Source organism: Mycteria americana, chromosome 2, assembly GCF_035582795.1.
Source record: "Mycteria americana isolate JAX WOST 10 ecotype Jacksonville Zoo and Gardens chromosome 2, USCA_MyAme_1.0, whole genome shotgun sequence".
NCBI classification, from domain to species: domain Eukaryota; kingdom Metazoa; phylum Chordata; class Aves; order Ciconiiformes; family Ciconiidae; genus Mycteria; species Mycteria americana.
The window spans coordinates 130,118,025-130,133,353 of record NC_134366.1 but is presented as its reverse complement, the minus strand read 5'-3'; the positions used below and the strand labels follow the sequence as shown (position 1 = coordinate 130,133,353).

The window sequence follows — 15,329 nt, the reverse complement described above, 5'->3', positions numbered from 1 at the left end:
ATACTTCATGGAAGTGAATAGTAACATTAGTATAGCAAAAAGGGAATCTGAAACAGTAAAACAGGTGTCTGAACATCAGTTCCTTTTGTCTCTTTGGCAGTATCTTTCTTCATGAATGGTCTTAATTGAAATGATATTCACAATTCAGTGGACATTTTCCAATAAAATCTGAAATTTTCCAAAAAAATGAGTACCACATATGAGAAAAGGAGTATTTTCTTCTTTCTGAATAGAAAAGTAAACCAATACAATGGCCACTAATAGGAGGTCTTCTAAATCTACACAGCAGCTATGGGTTGGTATTCCAATGAAGAAATATTAAGCAAATATATATCTAGAAATGTCCAGTAAAACTTGTATTTTCCCTATACAATAAGGCAGCTATTATTTTCCCCAGTTACATACCTGGGAAGGGAAAGCAGCAGCCACAATGAATGGGAAAGCAAACAGGAAAAGAAAAACAACAAATATTTTAATTTACATCCTTTATTCAGCAATGACCAAGTCCATTGCTCATAAAAAGAGAAGTCTAGTTCCTTGGCAATCAGATACCAGAGAAGAACTGCTAAAACTCCTTTGACAATGTTAAATCGGCTGAATTATGTGAGAAGCCACAGCATGTTGACATGCCGTAGGAAGTTTTTCATCCTTTTTACCACCTTACAAAATTACCTTAGGAAATAAACACAATGAAAACAGTATTTTCTGCTAGGCAGGTAACAGATTCTTCCCTGGAGAAAACTGCCATAAGTTTATGTGATCATTCACCGACAGATTTATAAACATTTTTGGAATCTGGACATATACTATTTTACTTTGCTTTTTTATTAAGACTCCTTATCTGTACAAACAGGAAACCTATGAAACATGCAAATAAATCACCTCTACATAGATTAGTTGCACATACTCAAATCTACCTCTGAACAGTTTGATCTAAAGAAAAAAAATCACTTTATCCTGTAATTTAAATGGTCAGTGTATTATTGACACAATGGGCTACAAAAATACTTTTACTGATCTCCTATGTGGTTTTAATGCATCATACTGGAAGAGCAGTATAATATCTGTCAGTAATTTGAAATGGAAATAAGGTTCATCTTATGACATTTGAAAAGTAGCTTCACGAATAAAACTGGAATTTATCATGTTAAAGAGCTAAATTGTGTATCTGCATTGACCTTACATCATCTTTCTGCTAATACAGCTAAAAGTAAATGTAAGGATTAACATGCATCAAGTTCTTCCTCAGTTGCATTTTATGTTGCATTTTATGATACTGAACCATTAAGTAGTCACAGGTGAGATGAACAGGCATTCTTTAACTACCTGGTTGCCTCCTTTCCAGTAGTGTTTTATGATTTCCTCATTCTCTATATCTAAAAATTAGTGACTACCTTTCCTATCACCAGAGATCTCATATCAAAATAGAATTTAGGAACCCAGTATGTACACTTTAGTCATGAAGTGCTCTCTTGACAGACTACCCAGGCATAACTGATAATTGACTCATAAAAAAGCAAAATTGGGGAATAAAGAATTGATTACCTGCATCAAATATAAAAATGTATAGTCATTTTAATATCAATCAAATGTATGTGATTAATACCTTCTGAGACATTATTCTATATATCAGACATATATTCCAGATTTCAGAGAGAAATGAAGCAACAAAAAAATTGTTTTATACATTTTTATACATTTAATATATTTTTCCTTCTTAACATTTAACACCTGTTAAATCTTATTCTCTGGGTACATACTTGTATGTATATGTACATATATACACACATACATGTAACATTAAAGCAGTTTACTTCTTTTTTTCCCTTAGTCTTAATGATAGGGTTTAATTGTATGCTCTCATACTCTTCTTTCCCCAGGGTGAAATAACCCTGACGAAATTCAGGATTCTACGAAGAACACAACATCTTTGGGACCTCTGTTTCACTTATTAGCAAAGTTCAAAGTTATTTGTATTGAAGAATCAGGAGAAACCCAGAAAAGCAAAAAGCCCCTTATGTTTAAGGCAGCTACATTCCCCAACAAATCTACTTATATCCACTCTTTGCCAGCAAGTTCCTAAATTAATTCAAGAAAACTATTTAAACTAAATATTTTCATTCATGAACAATAACTTTTATAGGATTCCTAACCTGAAACACTATCAGAAAGGGTGGAAAATCAGAGAATTGCAAGGAAGTCAATGGAAGTTGTGCTTTATGTTACTTTCTAAGTAAGTTAGGGTTATTTCAGACCAAAGTTGTCTCAAGTGATTCCATAAATGCAGTACAGAAAATTTTCCTTTGTTTCACTGTACTACAGTTCCTGATTGGTACAATTAGGGAACTACTTTTTCAGCCCATAAAACTGTACAAAGAAATTTTGAAACAATTAAAAAAAAAGAAAAAAGGCAGAAACCTCTCATATGGTCATTACGAACAGTTCAAAAAGGTAAAAATCCCCAAAGGAAATTAATGATTCTTCAGTGCAGTAAGTCACAGAGTACCATGCATTGGGAAATGAGAATGAAACAAGGTGCTTCATTCTCAATTTTTCAAGTTTGACTTCATGACCTCAATGATAGTCTTTGAAATAAGCTTTGTACATAATTACCTCATTTTCTGAAATAAACAAACTGGTGAAAAAAAACCCCAAAACAGCCCTGCGATCATGTTGATGCCCACACAGGCGATCAGCACGGCTATAATTTCAGACTTTCCAGGCTTTCCCCACAGATGCCCGCCACTTAAGTACACGAAGTATTTTTAGGAGATAAGGAACTTGCCACAGAGTTTCATAATACCTTTTGTTAGGAGGGAAAAGGCAAGTCCAAAGTATTTGGGGCTCATTTCCTCTGCAGCACATTCTGCCTGGTGGTCAGTTGTTGTTTTGCCTATTTCCCCATCAGCTGGGCTTGTCTGCCCCACAATGACTGAAATTCCTGTCTTCTCCCCCACCCCTCTGCCTCTTCCTCCGAGTCCGTTCTCTTCCTCAGGCGAATAGAAGCTGTGCACTACCTAAATGGGCTGGATGTCTACAGCACTTTATGAAGCAAGACAACCAAATGGAGAAAGTGCTTTCAACACATTAGCCTACTAATAATGTATACCCTGAGGTGTTTTACGGCTTTTTGAGTGCATTTCCATTCCTTTTAATTATTTTTTTTTTTAATTGGTTGTGGAAGAAAGGCAAAACTTTTGATGTAACGACCTTTTAAAAATCTATTTTAAAAGTAAGAGGAAAGGGATGTGAAAACAAGCTAACCTTGCTTTAAAATACAAATAAACATATTCATGTTTGGGGTTTTTTTTAAGACAGCAAAGAGGAGGGATACAAAAAGAAAGGTTATTATTGCCTAGCCTCCCAGTTCCCAGTTGCTGTTTTATCAACAGCAGTTTGTGATTCAACAGCCACTTTCAACACACTCTCACTTAAAATAAACCAATTGTGGAATATTGAACAGTTTACTGCACAACAAAAACTAGGTTAAAGTAGCTGGAAGTCTCCAACTGCTACTGAAAGGGCAGCTTGGCATTTTGGCAGGAAAGGGCAACTTACAATGAGTACTTTCTTTTTCCATGTGTTACGCCTCCGCAAAAACCCAAGTGGTTTACCTGTGTTCCCAGTCAGACTGCTCCTACTTCCTTTATTATTGTTGTTTCTTTGCCACTTTAAATCAAGGAAGAGACTTTCCCCCCCCCCCCCCCCTTAAATACAGGCTCCTTGCTACCTTTCACCAGGGTGGGATGTTGACAGCAAGTATGATATTCCTCCAAAGTGTCTCGTAACTAAACAGATTATAGTCTTTATTATAGTGTGTCAGCTTAAGCCTTCAGTAATAATGGAATGAAGGAAAAGAGTCTCAGAGCTTAAATTAAATCCTACATAGATTAAAGAACGTATTGAATATTCTGATGTTTTGCCTTTATTTAAATACTAGTGAAAGGCTACAATTTAATTTGACTCCATACAAAACTGGATGAATCAAATGAAGTGCAGGGATTCTTTGCTGTGTGACAGCATCATATCTAAAACTGCAAAAATAGTCTCTCTGCAATAACGTGGCTTTCTTTTTTAAGGCTTACATTTAACAGGTAAATTGTGGTTCTTCTGTTTGAAGAATACTTAAAAAGAAGGGTGTTTGATTTTATTGTCTTTAAGGACACTGTTTCTCTTAAATTGTATTTTAGAGCTGAATAGTGGTAATTTATAGTAATACAGATGGTAATATTTTTATTAGATACTATTGAATGCTGCAAGACTTGTGATACTATGTACAGCAAAACTGGAAAGATATTATTAAAAATAGCATTAATAGATTTAACATTTGGGAGAAGTTTGGTACAGAAAGGCAATTTTATTTCATATGAAAAGCTATCAGGACTAATTGAAGTTTACAATGTATATTCCAAATCAAGACTGCAAGACTGCATGTCTTAATGATGAGTGCTGTCACCATAATCAGAATGTGTCATAACAAATGCTCCAACTATGAAGACAGAAGTTTCTTGCTACTTGTTTCCCAGATAAGGTGACTATTTTGGAAGAAATATTCTGGAAGAAATATTTCTTAAAGAAATATTCTTTTCTTGCACTGAATTCCTGTCCTGCCGTATGCTAGACATTGTCCTTTAAACTCAGATACATTATAAAAGTGCAGATGAAATGCACTGGAGCAACAGCAATACAGTTTGGCAAGACTTAACTTTTCTTTGCAGCTAAATGAGTACACCCAAGAGGATATGAAATATCCCACAATTCTTCAGTCAACAAGGTACAGGCACAACAAGGTACAGTTAGTAAAATGAGACATGCAGCAAATTGCCCAAAATGTAAGTAAATATGAGACAAGGCCATATGTAACACCTGATAACAGTGACATACAAACAGATGTGGTTTTAAATGTCAGGCTGGTAACATCCCATGTTAAAAAAGGGAGGAAAAATAGAAGAGATTAGATTTATGTAATTTTGATGCTGCATTGACTATATGTATTCACTTAAATCTATGTGCCTTAAGAGTACCATATATGGAAAAAAAAATGGCCACGGTATGTTACGAGCATATCCAGTTCTAAGTTTTAAATGAGCCTACAGAGACCTAAATATCAGTATTGGAATGACTACCTCTATACGCTTCTCTTTACAAGGTCTAGAATGGGATGCAGAACAAAAAATCCAAGTGTCAGAACTCTGTAAACACCTGAATGCCTCATACTGCTTGAAAAACAGTTAAACGTACATGTATTCGATAATGCCCAATTTATCTGAGTAGTTCAATATACAAGTCAATTCATGTTTTGTAATTTTAAAGCGATGTATTTCATCTCATATATAATCGTTCCATGGTTTTTGGGGAGCTAAAGAAATGAAAATTAGCAGTATCACTCCCAGTATTCTACAAACACTGGAGGACACTAGTTCTAATTTACTGAATACAAAGAAAAAAATGCATACTTGAAGTCTGTCTTTTGATGAAAATTTGAAATGAAGTCAACTAGATCAGTCAGCATACTTTTTTTTTTAATCTCTTCTGTAATAGAATATAATTTTCTATATCTCTGCATTAAAACTGTAACTATCTTGTTGCATAGTAATACAAGTTTTATCTCACACTGTACAATGATTGATAGTCTAACCACTGCAGGCAAAATGTGTTTGTCTGCAAACACCATCTTCCAGCCTCCATTATGTATATTCAGTTAGCAACACTGCCTTTCAAAGATGATGATGTCAAGACATTTTGGTTTTGTTTCTACTCCTGCATTTTTGTTATCTTTTTGTTCTTTGGTAAGTACTGGCTACAAAGATGATTCTGCAATTGAGTCACACCACCTTTGTGTCAGATGTGGACATACTAGATCATGACAGAAGAGATTTTGACATTATCCTCAGAAAAATTTAATTGAACTATAGACTCAAATGTGAGATTTTGGAGCCAGGGACTCCCATTTCACAACTGTAAGATACATATGGGAACATAGGGAGAGAAAGCCATGTTCTTCCCACACACATTTCTGGAGTTTGAATGACCAGATGATCTTTTTCAGCCAACCTGTGTGTAAAAAAGTAAAATAATTCAGATTTTCTGGTTGAGACTAGTATGCTTTTTGTCAAAATATCCAGGCATTTCTTTGATAGATTTATTCAGAGAAACCCTCTCTGGCCCCTCAAAGACACCAGTGACAGGATATACATGTCTCCTTAGGTATCGAAGTCTGAACTCACCACCCTAGGGTCCCTTACCAGTCAAAGGAAAGAAAGACATGTCTTGAGGGAATTAATCTCATCATAAAATAGATGTTCAAAGTAAATCATAAGGATCACTCTTCGGACATTCTGCTTTAAGACATCTAAAGTTAGGCAAGATAAATCCCACCCAAATATACAGAGTCCAAACTTGACTCGCTGGTAAACGAAATGCTTTCAGAAACAATTTAGTTTTCATTGTCTTTCTTGTTTTCATCTGCTTCCTTCTTTTTCAAAAGGTAGATGTGAGAAAGAGCATGTAAGTTAACATTTCTATGAGCTACATGGTATTTAAATGAAACAAATTATTTTCCATAACCCCTAGAGAGAAATAAGAAGTTAATTGAAACTAAAAATCAGTCAATTTTTCCAAAAGTTCAAATGAAGTCCTATACTCTCTTTGTTTCTTTGGTAGTGGATGCCACAGTAAGGCAGAATGACTGTGAGTAAATGCCTCACTCTGAGAAAAAATGCTAACATCAACAGTATGCATATGTCAATAACCATCTTGTAAAGAAAGAAAATATAGGGACCTCTAATCACATCTAATCATTGTTCCGAGCAACAGTTTGTTTTTTTCCCCTCTGTATTTCTAATGTTTCTTATAGTCACTTATCACATATTCTGTCAAATAACTAATTCTTTCTGGCAACTGACAATTTAAAAAAAAAAAGTATATTACAGAAAAGAAAGTCTCATTGGTTTCCATAAATTCATATGGGCTATGAACAATTAGAACAGTTCTACAAATAGATGCATGGATAATTGTCATAAGCCCTAACTCTCATAGTTACTTTACGGGATGTCTTTGGGATAAAGCAAATACTAAGATTGGCATATAGTTGTATAATTAACTATTTCCATCTTACGAAACATCAGATACATTGTTTCTATATTTTATGGAAACTAGTGTAGAATTATAAACTGTACTTATTTTAAAACACTGAAACTATATCATGTAACAACAGTGCATTACCAAAATTCAAGTTACACTAAGCATTATCAGATAATATTTAGGTGCATCTATCTATTGTTATAAGTAAACAAATATGCTACTTTAGGGAGCAAGAATCATTAATAGTCTGAACTAAAGATGGCAAGAGAAAAAATCAGCACCTTCATTTGTCAGGATGCCTAGTGAGGCAAGAAAGGTTCTATACAGCAACAGCATTGTAAGGATGAATAAATAGCCATAAAGTTGGCTTGTACTGTGTGGAAGCTTGCAGGTGGTGGATGAATTCATGTCTGTCACGTTTTTATAATACAATGACTTTTACATATTGCTGCCAGATGGAACATAGTTTTGCACCTTGAATATAAATCTCCAAGAAATACAACTTCCTTCAATGTGTTCCCTGTATTTGAAACAAAAGCAAATTCAGAGGCAGGTTTGGGAGGCTAAAGCAGATTTAAGGAAATCTGAGAGAATAAAAATTAAGTCATCAAGGGCTTACTTGTTATAACTCAATTCAAAATAATGAAGTTACCCATGTGTTCTGTATTTTTTGAGAAAAAACAGGAAAGGCACCATATAGACTTCTACAGGAAAAACTATATGTCATCTATCAAATGCAAAATACATCCTAGGCAGGTCCAGAAGACCTTTCAATCAAACGTTCTAGGAGTTTGGCAAAACTTTTGCATAACATTTATTCTTGCTTCAATAAAAAAAGATATCTATCCCACAAGATCAGATCATAAAAGTACAGTGCATGAAGCATAAATGCATTTAATCTTTGCTGATAATAGACATCTGTATCTGTATCACAGAAGCACCTTGACGTTCTCCTTGTAATAAATGATACCTAAACAGACCTAATATCTAATTCAGATCTGATTATACCAGTCTTTATATAGATGTGCTTTCTCAAACTATCAAGCAAGTCCAGAATTTTTTGCTTTTATATGTGCTTACCCATCACACCTGGCTTTCTCCTGTGTGTCTGGTCTTTGTTTCTAATGCTAGCTGGTATTGCTAAGAAGCGAATAACTCTGATAGCAATGAAGTGAACTATATGACTGTAGGGGAGAATATTTTCCCATTCAATGATTTCTCACAAAGTCTGATTTGATGACAAACTTGAGTTGACTTCTCTCAGACAGCCTCAAGCATTGTTTATATGCAGATAATGGGCGTGAACCCATTAGGCTTTTATGACAGTTATAATCAAATATGATTGGGAAACCTTCTGGCTTACTTGGATCCATACTTACATTGTGCTTTGTGAGGTTGGAAATGTTACTTGCTATTGCTTGTAGCCAGTCAATACAGTCTTCAGCAGAGAGACACTGAATTATTCCACTGCAAACCCCATCCACAGCAATTACTTGGAACGCATTTTGCCTATAGACATGTCATAACAGATCAGGTCAGAAGAAAATTTCATCTGTTCTAGCATATCATCTTAACAATACTTGTAGAAATGCTTTTCTTTCAACTACAACGAAGGTCAGCCACTGAACACTGATAAATTGCTGGTTTTCCTGTTTTATAAATACCTGACATGTTAAAAAGGTCATGCTGAAAGGTCAACTCAGACTATATTAAGTTTCCATAAAGCTATAAAAAAATTCCTTAGACTAGCTCCATGGAACCTTGACCAACACTGTGTGACTTCAGAAGCTAAACAAGTGAAATAGCTGATGCATACCAAAGAGTTAATACTTTAATACTGCAGATCACAGAGAAGGAGTGTCCACTGGACACTGTAGGCAATCATTTGAGAAATTCAGTGGAATACAAGTACCTTTTTCTCAACAATTTTTGTTTCATTTTTCTAATACATTGTTTAAATACAGTAAGATTCCTGTCTGGATACTCCTTGTTGGCTGCTCTTGGTTATAGGATTTTGATCCTCTTCTAAACTATTGATTGAAAAGCTGGAGAATTCAAAATTGATCAGGTAGCATTAATGATTTTTCCAATTGCATTTCTGAATATAGGATCATTAACAAAATACACTGGAATGCCAAGAGGCATCCAATGACAATAGCAGTGGCCACCTGGGTGCCTCTACCCCAGCACCAATCTGGGCACCTACACAATAATCTGTCATGCATTATAGACTGACTTTCCATAGCTGAGTGCTGAGCAATTATAGAACAAGAGAAAACTTTCAGATGTTAAAGCAGTAGCAAACCTAATTTCTTCAGCAAATAGCCTTCTTGGCTAACAGCCTCTGGCTTCAGAACCAAAAAACCTCAATATTAATCCATATCCCAGAGTAAGAGATTACTAAACATACTGAGAATACCAAGTTCCATTGCTGGCATTCTGCTACAAACCCCATCTGTTAATGATCAATTCATGGTTTAAAATTAAGTACATCGTTCAGATTCTTTGAGAATGGCGCAGGCAAAGTGACTTATCTTCAGTGTAAAACTGTCACTGATGACAGTTTCTGACATCTCAAGACAGATATCCATTCTGCAAAGTTTTTTTTTACCTCTTGAAATTATATACTAGTTCTGTAGAATGCAGAGCTAATATCTGTCTCTACCATAAAGGTCTTTGCTGCATCCACATCAAGTACAGGCTTTTCCTTCAGACAGGAGACGCATTAAAAATTAATCAGAGCCATGCCTTTGCTTTGAGAGTCTCGTCATGAGAACTAGCTCTTACAGGAGGATAAGGCTTATATATCCCAACATGATCATGCAGAGATCAGTGTTTTATCTAAATCCATCAGCTAACTTATCAGTTTAGTTGCCTTTTCACACGGATAGGGATTTTTCCTTAAAATCCAAAGGTACAAACTGAGAACTACTTCTTTCAATGACTCATGTTCACAATAATTCAGGTAAAGTTTTTGAAGAAGATTTATTTAAAGCATCTTCAGGTAATGTAGCTAGCATTTGTTTACTATATCCTTTATTTTAAATGGCTATAAATATAAATAGCAAATCCTTCCAGAATAAAATTCTAAATAAGTCCTTACATAAAGAGCATAGCATGATGCTCAGACAAATTTGTTTATTATCTCTTTCAGGAAAAATAGCATTATTTTCAGGACTCCCCTTCTTTCTACTCAGCCTTTTGTAAACCAAAGTAGGAATCCAAAGAATCTCTTAATGTGTGACACTAATCTGCACAAGCAAAGAAAACCCAGTATGCTCCAGATTCAATTCTGATGCACAAATTTCCCTTACACTACAAACACAGTGAACCTGATGCATTCGGGGCATCAGACTGTTCCTACTGTTCTTGGGTATTTGATCTGTGCACATACAAAGCCATTCATTCAGAATGTTCTTGCCCAAGTATCAATAAGCACAGACTATAAGATGCAAGGCTACCTAATAAATTATTTCTGAGTGTGGTCTGGGCAGTAGATATCCTTAGCCTTAGATTATTGTAATAGTATTTTCTTGAATTAGTCTACCAGCCAAAGTCCGTACTACCACACAAACCTGAAAAAATAAGGTATTAAATATATGTTTTGTATTAAATAGAACAGACAGTAGATTAATCACTTTATAATACAGCAAAAAAGTTAAGATCAGATGAATTCTTATTCAACTACACATCTCAGGTTCTTTGCCTTCTGGAACTCAAGAGTTATATTTGCAATTAATAAGCTTTCCACGATTAACCTGAATGCCCTCTGGAATTTTATATTAATATCCTCTGGAATTCATGTGCCTCAAGCACTGGAAAAGCTGGAATACGATTATGAGGCATAATAGTGTATGTGATAATGATATGATGTATTTCTGCGCCAGTCTTTTCAAACACTGAAACATAAAAAGTTATTAGGCTTTACATAGTGAAAAAAGCCTTGTAAATATTAACTACAGAAAATGTAATTAATTAAATTCCATTGCATGTTGCTTTCCTATAGTATTTTCAATACCCTTTTTTTAATGTTGCTCTTCGTAGCAGTCTCATAACAAATTTTGAGAGGGAGTCACATTTTAAAATGTTTACACTAATTTTTAAAGACTGTTATAAACTGTCTGGCTAGCAACATAAAATGTTGCTCCTATGCTTTTTTGAAGAAAACCCCACTTCCCCTCTCATATTTATACTGCATTTTTGTTTCCTTTAAGTACTCTAACTTCCTCCTGTTAGACAGCATAGAAGGACACAAGGAGAAAATTATCAGAGTAGTTATTCAAGGTTTGAGTATGGATTCAGATATTTTGTTTTGTATGAATATACTTTTAAATGTATTTTCTGGAAATTCAAATCTCAGGAATATCATTGCTACCTAAAAATCTTTCTCCGTAATGTACAAGTTCTATAATGTGCACTTTAAGGTCATGTTTTATTGATGCAGAAGACTGAATTTTAAAACCCTAGATCTATGAATACTTGAATATGTCCTAATTTTCCATGTGAGTAGTTGTCTTCAATTCAATATGTTATCTGAAGTATACAGCAGAACAGGTCTCAGATTTGACTGTTATGATTTTGGGCCCTTTATACTTCATGCTCTTAATCATTTCTATTTCAACCATTGTTAAACATTGAGCTAAAGGTTTTCACAGAATTTAATAAAAAAACTCCTGCCTCTGTGGTGACTATATCCTGTTCCACTTCAGTTCAGCCAATAAGCCATTGTTTTACATCTGTTTTGCAGTAAACCTTTGCTTTATACCTTGACTCCGTGGGCCAGCCATTGTTCCTCAATGAAAAAAAAGGATCATGCAGCCAAGTAAATATGATTTTGCTATTACCAGTCAAAAGCTGCAGGCTGTTTTTAGCTTCACAATTATCTAGTGGTGAAATAACTATTGCTTAACCTGCTCTAATTTCAGCTCTGTGAATAGGAAAATGGCTGGCAGACCTAGGTAGTGTACTTCTAAGAAACAACAGACCTTAGAATTAACTGAGGCCGTGGGAGGCTTTTGTTCAATTTTCATATGTTTTCTGAGAATCAATGAGAAGGAAGCAGGCTGTGATAAGAAACAATAAAATTCACCCCATGCAAACCCCAAACTGAGGTTGAAGCACACTCCTCTTCCCTTAGTTTCTGGGGGAGATCATAAACCCATCTCTGGGGGCAGATGGCATCAGTTGACTGTAGGACCCATAGAAACACTGGAAGGGTGAGCATAACAACAGAGAAAAGATACTGGGGAGGTTCTTTCACAAAACAGTCTTTCCAGAAATATTAAAGAAGCTCTTCTGTATTAATCAGGCAATTTTACATGTGTATGAACAGAGGAACAGGAAGTTTTAAACCGCTAATGCCTGATGAGCAGTCAGGGTATAGCATAACACACTATTCTTCCCAGACTCACACATCTAAGCTGGCAGACATGAAGGCTACACAGGAAAGCCAGAGTTTATTTCAATTAGTAAGGCCTCACAGCCTCACAAATGATAAGTCCCTTGTGCTTATTTTAAGAGTTAATGTTTCTGATGGGTTAGAAGAAGTAGTAATGGAGAAACATGCTCTATAACTGTAGACAGCTGTCCTCCAGTTAATGACTTACATGCTGAAACTCACAGAATTTTTTAGTATTAGAACTTCATTCTTATATACACAGATGATAAATTAATTCACACAATACCTAGGTATTTAAAACTTTAACAAGTATGATCTTATTTATATACTTTGCCTTGTTGATTTTGTAGCTACTTCCTTTTCTATTTAAATGCATAACACTTGGAAAACCAGTAATCATTCCAGAATATTCTTGTCTTCCTTTCTGATTTCTTCTGATTTACTAGGATAATATTAAATTAAACAATGACAAGTTGTAGTTCCATATGTTGCAATAAATTTAAACCTGACTATGACCTTTGGACAGCTTCCCCAGTGACTGGGAGACAAAATGGCAATGAAATTCAATGTTAATAAATGCAAAGCAACACATATGGGAAAAAATAACCTTAGCTATATGTAAGCAACAAAGAACCTTGTTGTAGCTATAAACATTGAGGAAGGAAATGCAAGAGTTACTACAAACAGTTCTCTAAAAACCATCACCTTAGTCCTCAGTGACAGTCAAAAGGTAATAGGTTTATTACGAAGCATTAGATAAGAACAGAGAAAAAAATAGAAAACATCATTATGTCTTAATATAAGTCAAGAGGGATCCTCCTTGCAGTCCTGATCACCTTGTCTCACAGAAGATATATTAGAATTATGAAAGAAGCAGAGAGAATAACAAGGATAATGAGAGCTATGGAATTTTCCCTAAAAGGAGATAATAATAGGGATCCTTCAAACTAGAAAACAGAAGAGAGTCATCTGAAGTTATAAAAACGTAAATCAAGAATGCTTATTTAGCATTTCCCTTGATACAAGGGTCAGGGCCAAGAGTCCACCCTCTTCCCCCTCCTGGATGCCCAGCTGCCAGTGCTTGAGGCCAGCTCTGCCATGGTGTGGCTGTGGGATGTGGGATCAGGCTGCTGTGAAAGACTTTGAGCAGAGGCCTCCCTCCCTTCACCCGGGAGCTGCGTATCAGCTCAGCCCCTTGCCCTTGGTCTTCACATGAGTTTGGCTGCAGCTATGCCTGTGCCTGGACATGTATCCCACTGATTCAGACCCAACCTGTGGGCTTACTTCCCAGCCTGACCTGAGCCCCACCTCACCATGACGGACTTATCTGAAGACCAGCCCTAGGTGGTCCCACCAGGTAGATCCCACCACCTCTGCTCCTCCACCAGGGGCAGTTGGATGGAGCCCTTGTCTGCATGGACACTGCCTCATTCAGCCTCGCTGCCACCCTTTGCTCGTGCCTCACCTTCCCCATGGGGCAGCCAGCCTTTGCTGCTCCCAAACAACAACATTATTTCACCCAATGACATTGTCAGGTGAGAGATTTAACACAAAAAAAAGGAAGTACATTTTAAAAACATAATTACATTGCACAGCTCAACATCACAGTGCATTGCAAAAAACAAAGGTATGACAAAAAGCAGCTTAGAAAGAAGCTTTTGAGGACAGGAGCATTAGCAGTTATTAAATATGATGACCTAGGTGAAACCTCAAACTGAGAAACGTGCTGACCACTAAGTGCAAGTGGGAGGATCACACGTCTTCCCACACACCTGGTCCCGGCTGACACCAGAGCAGAATATGGGCCAAGGTGGACCTAGACAGACCTTTATGAAAGCTCCTAAGTTTCACGTCTCTGACAGCTGCAGTGGAACTAATAATGCCATTCCTCTAACAAGGAAACTCCCTAAGGCTTGTATCTGTCAACCAAGAAGTCAAGTTTCAACTTTCTGAACTTCTTTACCTGCACATATCTGATCCTGGAAGGTACTGGGAAAACCGTGAATGAAGAAGTGGAATTAATCGGAGATCACACCACCTTTTTTCCCACCTAAGTCCTGGGGATGCTGGCCATGAGGAACATGATAATGTATCCTGAAAAACATTAAAAGGTCCTTCTCAGTTTTGGGCTTCATTATAAGTACTCAGCAGATTTGGAAAGAGAGAGATAGATTTCAAAGACTTTATATTTCATTTGGCATTGTGTTCCACTTTCCCCAAATCATTTGGCATCAGTTTTAGCTAGCACTGGAGAGATTCTGAACTTTTTCTCACAAATGAAACAAACCTATATAAACCTCAACATCAATATACTTAGAGGAAGTGTGAGAACAGTATTCTAAAAACCTAGGGACAACAGATTGTGTCCTTTTTTTGAAATGACTAGTCATGAATAGAAGTGAGTATTTACTACATATCACATCATCAGCTACTAGCTTTACACCTGTACCCTGAATAAAGGTGAACTCTAAATTATTCACTGTACAACCATAATTCAGTTGTTTCCTGTGGCCCCGTACACATTTACATATGTGTCTATTCTAATGACATCACCTCAAAACCTGGTAATTGTGAATGGGATTTAACATGTGATGAAAATTGTTTAGTCAAAACTATATGCTTATGATTAATATTTTAATTTTACCTATTTACACAAGACATTATTTATATGAAAATTGAACTTTATCATGTCTATGATCATATGTACAAGGAATGAGTATTTAAATATCTACAGTCTAATTTCACCAGTATTTTTACAGAATATAGATTTGAATGAGAAATGCTTATAAAAAGTGAAATGATCAACATTTATTTTTAAAAATCCAACACCTCTTCCTTTCTTTATAAA

The 15,329-nt window shown here is 35.8% G+C and overlaps 1 protein-coding gene across 12 annotated transcripts in view; it reads right to left on the bottom strand.

Moving 5' to 3' along the window:
- The window catches only part of SNTG1 (syntrophin gamma 1), a 348,105-nt gene that overhangs the window by 91,814 nt on the left and 240,962 nt on the right, over window positions 1-15,329 (bottom strand). For all 12 annotated transcript variants that reach the window (XM_075494642.1, XM_075494639.1, XM_075494638.1 and 9 more), the window contains 2 exons: window positions 14,445-14,575; window positions 8,463-8,592 (listed from right to left, as the gene is read on the bottom strand). In XM_075494642.1, the coding sequence (XP_075350757.1) occupies window positions 8,463-8,592; window positions 14,445-14,575 (261 nt within the window). The remainder of the gene's footprint in view (window positions 1-8,462; window positions 8,593-14,444; window positions 14,576-15,329) is intronic.